The sequence below is a fragment of the Scyliorhinus torazame genome, chromosome 4, assembly GCF_047496885.1.
Source record: "Scyliorhinus torazame isolate Kashiwa2021f chromosome 4, sScyTor2.1, whole genome shotgun sequence".
Classification (NCBI taxonomy): Eukaryota; Metazoa; Chordata; class Chondrichthyes; order Carcharhiniformes; family Scyliorhinidae; genus Scyliorhinus; species Scyliorhinus torazame.
The window spans coordinates 101,069,348-101,081,523 of NC_092710.1; the positions used below are offsets into that span (position 1 = coordinate 101,069,348).

Below are 12,176 nucleotides of genomic sequence, written 5' to 3' on the forward strand. Positions count from 1 at the left end.
AAGCCTCATAACTTAATCAGAGGTCAGCAGCAAGCACCATTGCTTCACCGCGGATCATAAAACCCGGGCCATAAAGTCTCATTGACTTCTCATTCTGCATAAAACAAATCATGATTCTTCTTGTTGAGGCACAAGTGAATTACTGTGTTTCAGGGAGAGTTTCTATTCTTTCGACTTGCAGTAAACAATCAGTGTTAACTTGTTAGCAAACCAGAAGTGAACACAGACAACTTTTCTGCACTGGTTAATAAATGACAGTGAAAATTGGGTAAAATGGTGAATTGCTCACCTTGAGTCCAGATGGACCTGGTGGTCCAGGCAGTCCTGGAGGTCCTCGATCACCCTGGGATTAAAATGAAACTGCAGCTCATTACTCAGCGTAATTACGGAAATTTCTGTCACACACTAACCTGAATCAAAGGCAAACTTCCAACCACCGTCTGGTGAAATACACGTGAGTCAACCCGAAATACTGAGACGCATCTTAAAAGGATTGCAAGCTACAGGAAATTATCTGCAGTGTCATTTTGCAAGTTGCTGTTTTGTTTCCTCTATTCTATAGATTTATTAGGGATATCGTTGACCAGAAAATTCCTAATCTATTAGGAATCCCACCTCTTGTCCTTGCACTGCATATTCACAAGGGTGGTTCCAAGGCTGCGTAAAGGAGGTATTTCAGAGGGAAATGAACAATGCGCACATTGTAACAATTTTTTACTGCACTCTCGTTTGTTCCGCCATTTGTTTTGGAATTCACATACCCAAGTCCAATAAAGGAACCAGGCAACTTAATCTTAGATCTCACCCAACTCTCTGAATCAGCTTCTAGATGTACAAGAATGGCCCAGGTCGAGGTCATTTTTTCACCATGTATCCCTTCCCATCTTTGGGGAAGCAGAAATTCCCTCGCACTTTTGGACAGACGACAAGAAAAAGGTTGCTAATGGCATCTCCTCACGGTAATGGAACTGAGCTACAAAACCTAGCATCCTGAGGAAGTAAAGTAATGGCACTCTGATTTCTGTACCTTTTATGTTGCTTTTATGGTGGTCTTTCCTATTTCCTTTTTCTTTATTTATTACCAGTCACTGGAAAGTCACAGGATTTAACATTAACAAGTCTCAGTCAGATGTCAGATCAGAGGAACTTCATTTTCACTCCATGGGGTAAATGGCTTTGTCAAATCAACTCCCAGCTGATGTCAAGATGGCTAATGTGTTTAAAAAGGTGAAGTACTCAAATACTTCATGGGCTTTGATAATTCCTGCATTTCTGAGATGGAGAGTCATGGAAACATTAGGATGGACAATTTGATGACCTTTGAGGAACAAACAGTATTTAAGTATACTAATTAGATTGTTCCCAAAGACCTATTTGTGAAGTCAATGGTAAGTAAGAATATGGAGCACACTGTCACCTTGCGTATAGAGGGTAATGGACAGAAAATAACCTGAGCATTAATTACCCACAGGTAAGGTGTTTTGAGAGAAAATTAACTAGCCCTATGATGGTCACTTGTTTAGAAATGCACTGTTCCACACTCTTTTAAAAGATCTGGAAATGTCGGAAGCAATGACAAAAGACTCAAGAGAATCACAGGTCAGAGGCATCACTGATGGATTATCAGACTTAAGATCATACCAGCAGCATTGAAAAATGCCTGAAGTAGAGGATGGCTCTTGGGAGATGTGTCTGTGACTTCAGAACAACTTTAAAAGTACCAGTGTAAACTTAATTGTATGGGGAAGTTCAGCTGGGCTGTGAGACCAAAGAGATGATCTGGAGCATTGATAGGCTGTGATGCACATAGTTGAAGAACATTTGATACTTCATGTTATCCCATCCAAAGTCTTATTTGCAGGCCAGAGATCACAGCTCTCCCCCCTCCCCCCGCAAAAAGAACACAGTTCGCACCCCCCCCCCCCCCCCCCCGCCCCACACACACACACACACACACACACACACACACACACACACAAGAACAAGCCAAATTTGATCTTGGAGGTGGAACAAAATGGAGTAATGGAGGGGAGCTTTTTACTGAAATCATTGAGCCAACTGGCAAACGTTCTCTTCAGAAACCTATAACATTAGGATAGATGAGGAATAGAAAAGTAGATTCACGGATATTATGGGAAAGAAGTGAATAACAAGTGGAGAGGCAGAAAGACAGAAATGGAGACTTTCAGTAGAAAGAACGGGGACAAACTGTATTGGTATCAATTGTCTGTTGGGTGCTAGGAGTGCAATTAGGGATCAAAAATGTCCCCTGCAGTGCGCTTGTAGACTTTTGCTGTGAAGAACACCGAATATCCTTTTGGTAAAGACATTAGCCTGTGTGGAGTTCATGTTTGATAGAAATATGTAGAGCAGTCAGATCATGACATAACCAGAGAGCATGGAGAACCTTTCCCTCAACCAGCCCGATTTAAAGGGATCGTCAATGACTTACAGGTAAGTTGTTAGTTGATTACTTCTGACTGCCGCTTTGATTCAAAACATTTTTGGTGCTTTCTATAGTTGGTCAAGTTGCAAAAGTCTACACCGAGTAGTGTAGCAGGTAATTTAATTCTGACTTCAAAGCTTCTGCTCAAATTTAAAATTCTGCTCAGACATTGCCTTTGGAATAAAGCATGACTTGGACAATGAACGGAGTCCATGCAGAGCAGGACCAAGCTGCTGGAAGAGGGAGGGGGGGGGAAATTTTCTCAGCAGGAGGTCATATGACTCATGATGTTCAGGGAGAAATTCTCTTATCTAACCTTCAAAGATGACCAAAGTTTGGAACTCTATGCTTCAGTAAAGATGCAAAGCGACTGGTAATGAAGGAGAGCGGGGCCACAAGAACACAACAACTGATACAATGGATGCTAAAAATTGATGGGAAATTAAACCCAGACACTGGAATGGTCTATTTACACAATGGAATTCTGTGTCAAAGTTGGGAATAAAGGTAATTAATTAAAGTACACATTTGCAGATATCACAGTATCAGAGAGGAGTCGCCATCAAAAGAAGTGGGTTCAGAACATCAACATGAGAGTGTTATAACCCTATCCCTGCTCAGTGCTTCCTTTGACTGACTCCCCCCACTAGTAGTATCAAAATAATGAATTGACCTATAAGTAAAGTCATAATAGTGTAGAAATTGTAAAAGAATATATACTTACTGCAGAACCGACTCGTCCAAGTTCACCTGGAAGTCCAGATGGACCAGGGGAGCCCTATGGCAAAGCAACACAGTTTAAGCTGAATATTTTCTGTTCATTGTACTCAAATACTTCATGGGCCTTGATAATTCCTGCATTTCTGAGATGGAGAGTCATGGAAACATTAGGATGGACAATTTGATGATCTTTGAGGAACAAACAGTATTTAAGCATACGAATCAGATTGCTCCCAAATTACATCTTAAAGGTAGAATGAGCCAATTAAAATGCACAAATCTCATGCGGCAGATCATGTGGCATTAGGAGCAAAGTTACTCTTTTCTCACCCTCCTGCAGGGCCTTGCAAGCAATGGACATCTGAATAATTAAAAAGCACAGTCAAGTCTGCCTCCGCCTTTCTGTCACCTGAAACTAATGACCAAATATGGTGGGCAGCGCGCCTCCAATCCTCTGGTAAGTCACCTGCTGTTGGCAAGTCCTACTGGAGGTCTTAAGAAATTCCACCCTCTATCTTACTGATATAGCACATTACAAAACTGTGATTGGCCCAATTTCACTTTCCGAATTGGTTTTAATCTTGTCACTGTCGACAATATTTTAAAGTGTCTCAGTGGGGTAAATGCACTATTTGGTACTGAGGCAAAATAGACCAAGAGAGGCTGAGGTTCAATACCTTGTCTACTCAGAGTTGGCTTTCCGCTGGGTGGGGCACTACAATTTGCCTTGCAGTATCTGAGCCAAAAGGGGAGGGGGGATTCAGGCAGCGTCCCACTATCCAGCAACTCCTGATGGAAAGTGAGTGGTGGTTAACTGGAGAACAGAATTGGCTTCTCTTCAGACAATCAGCCGACATGTCACACCAAGGCCCAGGTAGTAAGGCCTGGTGGTGGGGAGGAGCTAAATTGGAAGCCTGGTGATAAGCAGTGGCTAAATTGGAGACCTGCTGGTGGAATCTGCGGAGGTTTTGGGGGGGGGGCCTCTGGCCTGGACCTGGATCCAAAAGCTACGTGTGAAGGCACATCACTTCTAAATCTACTAAGAATAGTCTCGATGAAGCTGTTGGCTATCCCAGTGCTCATAGCCACCATTGAAAACCTTCATGCCAGTGAGGTTCAAGGAATCATTATCACAATTAAAATTCCAGCTCACCCCAATTCTTCAATTGTGCCAAAAATGGGTGAGTTAGACATGGGTGAAACAGATTTTTGAAATGTTATCTCCCAAATCCTAACAAAAACTGTCCATCATTTTAATTAGAATTCAGCCCATTTTGTCTGCCTCACAGCCATTAACCCTGGAAATTAGTTCCACAGCCTCACAATTCACCTAACTTGTATTCTAAACCATTTCCAGATAATCCTGTACCTTTGACATCTCTCAGCTACTGAATGCAGTCGGATGCTCTCAATGGTCCCCAACTATTCACATTGTCAGACATCTCGATCACATTACCCCATAATCCATGTTGTTATGATGATTAAAAAGGTCCAGCTTTTCCGAACCTTTCTCCACATTTCCAATTCCTCATACTGGCAACATCATAATGAACACTTTCTTCAAGCTTCTAACTCCTTCCTACAGGGTGAAGCCAAATATCGAAGACAAGCCTAAACTTCTTCAAAGTTCTTTGCTGGCCTATCATTACGTTAAAGCTCGCAAATTTGATACTTCTTGCGATAAAGGACAATGTCATGTGCAGCAGAATGAGTTCTGATTTTAGGCGGAATCTTCTGGCTGTTCCTGCCAATGGTACCTCCCCCCCCCACCCCACCCCTCCGAGAGACCGAACAACCGGAAACCCCGTTGTCAGCAGCGGGACTGCAAGATCCATTCGCCAGCCAATGGCAGGCCACATCTCCCGCCGCGAAAACACGCCCCAGGAGAGCGGAAACCATCTCCAATTATTCAAGTCACACCATTTTGGGCAGCAGAAATCCTAACTTTGCAGCAACGTTACCAAGGGCCTGGCTAAGAGATGCCGTGTGACACAGCTAGACTTCAAAAGCAAATAAAGAGAGAGACTAGCCATCCATATTTATGTAAAGTCATCAGAAACAGGAGCAAGGATAGGCCATTAAGCCCATCGAGCCTGCTCCACCATTCAATAATGGATGATCTGATTGTGGCCTTAGCCTCACTTTTCTGCTGGCCCACCATAATCCTAGACTCCGTTCTCGTTCAAAAATCAATTGAACTCAGCCTCATATGTACTCAATGATGCAACATCCACAGCGCTAGAGGGTAGGGAATTACAAAGCAGAGAAAAAACCAATCGCCCCACTGAAAGAAAACAAGGACAATTTTAGGACAAAACATAGTGGAAAACTGCTCACGTTTCAATAATTAACCAATAACTTGCCACATCCATGGCATAGTCACTTTACTTACAGGTGGCCCCGGTTCGCCCCCACCCTGCAAACAAAGAACAGCAAACATTTCAATGGAACAATTTTTGTTTTGGTGGACATTTCTTTTTTTAAGTGAAGGAAACATATTTTCCAGCACTGAGACAAAAACAAATTGGAACTGTAAAAACAAATAATTAAATATTTTGCTGACTGCAATGTATCTCTGTTCTCTCCAAGTACAACCCCATTAGTGCCAGGGGCTTAGACGGGGCGGAGTTTGTAAGGAGCATCCAGGAGGGCTTCTTAAAACAATATGTAAACAGTCCAACTAGGGAAGGGGCGGTACTGGACCTGGTACTGGGGAATGAGCCCGGCCAGGTGGTAAATGTTTCAGTAGGGGAGCATTTCGGTAACAGTGACCACAATTCAGTAAGTTTTAAAGTACTGGTGGACAAGGATAAGAGTGGTCCGAGGATGAATGTGCTAAATTGGGGGAAGGCTAATTATAACAATATTAGGCGGGAACTGAAGAACATAGATTGGGGGCGGATGTTTGAGGGCAAATCAACATCTGACATGTGGGAGGCTTTCAAGTGTCAGTTGAAAGGAATACAGGACCGGCATGTTCCTGTGAGGAAGAAAGATAAATACGGCAATTTTCGGGAACCTTGGATGACGAGTGATATTGTAGGCCTCGTCAAAAAGAAAAAGGAGGCATTTGTCAGGGCTAAAAGGCTGGGAACAGACGAAGCCTGTGTGGCATATAAGGAAAGTAGGAAGGAACTTAAGCAAGGAGTCAGGAGGGCTAGAAGGGGTCACGAAAAGTCATTAGCAAATAGGGTTAAGGAAAATCCCAAGGCTTTTTACACGTACATAAAAAGCAAGAGGGTAGCCAGGGAAAGGGTTGGCCCACTGAAGGATAGGCAAGGGAATCTATGTGTGGAGCCAGAGGAAATGGGCGAGGTACTAAATGAATACTTTGCATCAGTATTCACCAAAGAGAAGGAATTGGTAGATGTTGAGTCTGGAGAAGGGGGTGTAGATAGCCTGGGTCACATTGTGATCCAAAAAGACGAGGTGTTGGGTGTCTTAAAAAATATTAAGGTAGATAAGTCCCCAGGGCCTGATGGGATCTACCCCAGAATACTGAAGGAGGCTGGAGAGGAAATTGCTGAGGCCTTGACAGAAATCTTTGGATCCTCGCTGTCTTCAGGGGATGTCCCGGAGGACTGGAGAATAGCCAATGTTGTTCCTCTGTTTAAGAAGGGTAGCAAGGATAATCCCGGGAACTACAGGCCGGTGAGCCTTACGTCAGTGGTAGGGAAATTACTGGAGAGAATTCTTAGAGACAGGATCTACTCCCATTTGGAAGCAAATGGACGTATTAGTGAGAGGCAGCACGGTTTTGTGAAGGGGAGGTCGTGTCTCACTAACTTGATAGAGTTTTTCGAGGAGGTCACTAAGATGATTGATGCAGGTAGGGCAGTAGATGTTGTCTATATGGACTTCAGTAAGGCCTTTGACAAGGTCCCTCATGGTAGACTAGTACAAAAGGTGAAGTCACACGGGATCAGGGGTGAACTGGCAAGGTGGATACAGAACTGGCTAGGCCATAGAAGGCAGAGGGTAGCAATGGAGGGATGCTTTTCTAATTGGAGGGCTGTGACCAGTGGTGTTCCACAGGGATCAGTGCTGGGACCTTTGCTCTTTGTAGTATATATAAATGATTTGGAGGAAAATGTAACTGGTCTGATTAGTAAGTTTGCAGACGACACAAAGGTCGGTGGAATTGCGGATAGCGATGAGGACTGTCTGAGGATACAGCAGGATTTAGATTGTCTGGAGACTTGGGCGGAGAGATGGCAGATGGAGTTTAATCCGGACAAATGTGAGGTAATGCATTTTGGAAGGTCTAATGCAGGTAGGGAATATACAGTGAATGGTAGAACCCTCAAAAGTATTGAAAGTCAAAGAGATCTAGGAGTACAGGTCCACAGGTCATTGAAAGGGGCAACACAGGTGGAGAAGGTAGTCAAGAAGGCATACGGCATGCTTGCCTTCATTGGCCGGGGCATTGAGTATAAGAATTGGCAAGTCATGTTGCAGCTGTATAGAACCTTAGTTAGGCCACACTTGGAGTATAGTGTTCAATTCTGGTCGCCACACTACCAGGAGGATGTGGAGGCTTTAGAGAGGGTGCAGAAGAGATTTACCAGAATGTTGCCTGGTATGGAGGGCATAAGCTATGAGGAGCGGTTGAATAAACTCGGTTTGTTCTCACTGGAACGAAGGAGGTTGAGGGGCGACCTGATAGAGGTATACAAAATTATGAGGGGCATAGACAGAGTGGATAGTCAGAGGCTTTTCCCCAGGGTAGAGGGGTCAATTACTAGGGGGCATAGGTTTAAGGTGAGAGGGGCAAGGTTTAGAGTAGATGTACGAGGCAAGTTTTTTACGCAGAGGGTAGTGGGTACCTGGAACTCGCTACCGGAGGAGGTAGTGGAAGCAGGGACGATAGGGACATTTAAGGGGCATCTTGACAAATATATGAATAGGATGGGAATAGAAGGATACGGACCCAGGAAATGTAGAAGATTGTAGTTTAGTCGGGCAGTATGGCCGGCACGGGCTTGGAGGGCCGAAGGGCCTGTTCCTGTGCTGTACATTTCTTTGTTCTTTGTTCTTTGTATTCCTAATCTTCCTCTCCAAACAAGTCCTTTGTTGCACCCTCTTCCCACCCCATCCCCAAACTCCATGTTCTCTTTGTCCATGAAACCCCTCACTCTCGGCTTTCACCACCTCGATTGCACCCCTCCCCCACACACACTCAAACCAAGGCTTTGTTTGATGTCACCAATAACACTGTGTTCAAACATTCCCAGAACACAATATTTCACTTTGACCTGTGTGGGACCTTTGGTATCAAAGGTCACACCATTCTCCTCACGCTCTCTTCTACCTCAATGGTCCAACTATGTGTCACTGCCCCTCTATGGCTTCAGTCCAGCTGGTTATGTATAGTATCTTCACCTGCGTGTGCTGCAGGCTTTGGCCTCCGTCCACTGCTCTCCGTCCATTTGCATGCTCCTCTTGACAACTATATCCATAAGCATGTGGTCCTCCTTTCATTTTTACATCAGTAAAACTACCTTTCCCTCTCAGCCAACTGTGTTAACGCTCCCCCACCCACCCTGTCTGTTACTGTCAGAGCAGAATGTCGACCCATTATCGAGTTGTGGTTTACCAGAACTTCTTCCATCTAAACATCAGCAATGCTGAAGTCCTCCTGTTTGATGAAGAACAGAATATGATGCTTATTCATTCTTTCTGGTGGCTCGCACAGGTCAAACCAAATAGTGTGAAACCAAACAGTCATGTTTCGTTGTGAGCTAAGTTCTAAATCACGTGTTCAACCCATCATTCCAATCACTGATCTCCAGCTCTGAAATATCTCACTTCTGAAAACCTCATTCACACGGTCATCACACCCTGGCTTGACTTTTACAAACCCCTCTTCACCAGACTCAACTTCCACCCGACACAAACTCCAAATGGTCAAAAACTTCACAATCCACAGTATCCCAATCACTCTGTCCTCACTGATCCTCATTGGATCCCCATCCCCATCTCTGCTGTCTTCAAATTCCTTGTACCCAATAGCCAATCCTTCCTTGGTCTCTCTACACCCTACCTCCGCACGCTCTTCTAACCAGACATGCCAGTGCTTTAACTCTAGCCCACTGTACAACTTTCCTCCCCCACCAATGATAGAGTCATCACATTGACCCTGTAGTCTGGAATTCTCTTCCTAAACCCATTTTCAACAGCCTCCTTAATGCTTAACTCTTCAGTATCAACCTCGGTCATCCTACCTCTACTTATTCCATGCTCAGTGCTATCCATTCCAAATTCCCTGCTTCCCCCATCATCCAGTGCCCAAGTTCCTTATCATAGAATCATAGAATTTACAGTGCAGAAGGAGGCCATTCGGCCCATCGAGGCTGCACCGGCCCTTACAAAGAGCACCCTACTGAAGCCCACGTATCTACCCTATCCCCGTAACCCCCATTCAACATTTTTTGGACACTAAGAGTGATTTAGCATGGCCAATCCACCTAACCTGCACACCTTTGGACTATGGGAGGAAACCGGAGCACCAGGAGAAAACCCATGCAGACACGGGGAGAACGTGCAGACTCCGCACAGACAGTGACCCAGCCGGGAATCGAACCTGGGGCCCTGGAGATGTGAAGCAAATGTGCTAACCACTATGCTACCATGCTGGCCTTATAAAAGGCATTGGGCCATTTTGTAATGTTAAGTTGCAATACAGGTGCAAGTTTTTACTAAATTGAATTACATGAGATAATATGAGGTCTTATTAAAATAATTATTCTGTAGTGATGTTCGTGATGGGGGAAGTCTAGAATTTTATTTCATACACCCAATAACATTTTATAGTCAAATCTGTTTTGTGATTGTAAATATCTGGACTTACCGGAGTTCCACGAGTTCCTACTGCTCCTGGTGCCCCCTAGAAAAACAAACAATCTGAATTAGCTTCTTTTTCAGTAACATGAAAAGATCATGCTCTAATGTTCTTATGTCTTTGTTCAAGGTTTGCCAAATTCAAATGATGGCCCTCTATTTTACCTCTCTAGATATTGGTGCTACATTACACCTGGGGAACAGGCAGTTCCTAACAGAAAGGAATGGAAAAGAGAATGGAAATCCATGTAGATGAGTCACTATCCGCATTGCATTTCCTGGAAATTTCCAGATCTCCCTCCCCCCAAGGGGCAGGTCGAATGAAAGGATATTCTCAGAAAGCAGATTGCTGACTGACTTTCCAAGAGGTGCAATCATTATGAGGGGCATCCCGAAAATGTTTTTTTCCCCAACTTCTCTGCAATTGGAGGATCAGAGAGGGGCAGGCAACAAATGTCACGGATCAATAAAGGTGAGTCCTGTAAGAAAAAGTTTTTTTAATATTAATCTGTTGATATTAATTTGAGCTTCTATCTGAGTTTTTGTTAACAATGTCCAGTTAGTGACAGAGATTCTAATCAGACAATTAGGGGGATTCAGCAGATGCCACAAACTGTGTTTTTATTTGCTCAACTTTATGGCATAGCTAACATAGACTTTGCAGCTGTGAGACATGTTTAACAATCCATTCAAGAGATTGGAATCCCAATAACTCACGCTGCTAACTTCTCCAAGAACGTGAAAAAAGAATGGGAATCCAACTGCCTCCAGTAAAATGACTTTTTGAGTGACAGCTCAGTCATGATAAAATGTGGGGAGTAATTCCTGTTAAAACTGAAGTTATTGTAGCTTATTGGATGAGCTAATGTGAAAACATATGTGCCAGAATTTTCCAGCCGTTCATACCAGTGGGATCTTCCACTCCTGGCGATCGTACATCCCTGCCGCAAGTATCCCGGCGGTGAGGGATGCATTCAACAGGGAACCTCGTTGACAACGGCGGGACCAGAAGATCCCGCTGCGGGCCAATGGCGGGTCACTTCTGCCGCCATGAAGCACGTGGCAGATTGTGCGGAAAACCCCGCCCATGGATTCTTACAAAAGGTTTAAAAGATGAGTTAGGTACTACGGAATTCGATGAGTCTTGAGCAGACATTGCCCAACTGGAGAATTGTAAGAAATGAATTTTTCAGTAAACTGATATTAAGGTAAAGGTGCTCATAGGTTTTTGTATAAATGTTATTCATAATAGTGTTAATATTATGCTCAATGTTTTTGGGTGCCAATAAATCGCTTTTTAATCTATTATCTTGAGGTATTACTTCGAAACTTATAAGGCATCCATTGCATAATACCTTTTCATTTCAAGGATAGCAGGACAGGGGTTGAGATGTTAGTTTAATATCAAACAATCTATAACACCCAGGAGACTAATTTAGTCAGAACTTGCCCACAACCTCTTTAGCAATGCTGGCACACTCCTGCTGGGGAAGGATAGCTTGAAAAGAGAAGGAAAATAGAACCAAACAAACAGCGGCCCAAGACCAGATAATCAATTACCACCCTCAGCGCTTGGCAATGCCAACTGAAATCTGTATTCTGAAGTACTGCTTTTCCAATATATCAATCAGTGCACTCCTGTAAGGCCAGGGTAAACCAGACACAATACTGTACGTGTAACATGTACCAGTGCAACATTCGGAAAAGATTCAATTTAAGAAAATGGGAAGGTTTTTGACACTCTCAACTGTCTGACTCCTTGGCAATTAAAAAAGATTTAATGATATACACTGGGCTCGATTCTCCATCCCGCCAGATTTCTGGTTCAGCACGCCGGCGGGATGCTCCGTTTCGTCAGCTGGTCAATGGGGTTTCCCATTGTGGGGCAGCCCCACGCCGTCAGGAAACCCCGGTGCTGCCGGCAAAATGGAGCACCCCAACGGCGGAGAATCCAGCCCACTTACTCTATTCGCTCCAATTCTGCACGTTTTACTCATAACAGTCCCAGTGTTTAATATTAAATGAGAAAGAGAGAGACTTTCTCCCAGCTAATTGCAGCAGTGACTCAAAAACTATGAACACAATTTGTGATACTAGTGCTTTGGTACCGATCGTGCATTGAAGGAGATAGAAACAGGAGTAAGCCATTCAGCTCCTCAAGTCTGTTCCA

The 12,176-nt window shown here is 43.9% G+C and overlaps 1 protein-coding gene across 1 annotated transcript in view; it reads right to left on the reverse strand.

The window, feature by feature from the left end:
* The window catches only part of LOC140411421 (uncharacterized), a 196,684-nt gene that overhangs the window by 97,763 nt on the left and 86,745 nt on the right, over positions 1-12,176 (reverse strand). The window contains exons 12-15 of the mRNA XM_072500528.1: positions 10,017-10,052; positions 5,559-5,582; positions 3,171-3,224; positions 290-343 (exon numbers count right to left, since the gene is read on the reverse strand). Coding sequence (XP_072356629.1) covers positions 290-343; positions 3,171-3,224; positions 5,559-5,582; positions 10,017-10,052 — 168 coding nt within the window. The remainder of the gene's footprint in view (positions 1-289; positions 344-3,170; positions 3,225-5,558; positions 5,583-10,016; positions 10,053-12,176) is intronic.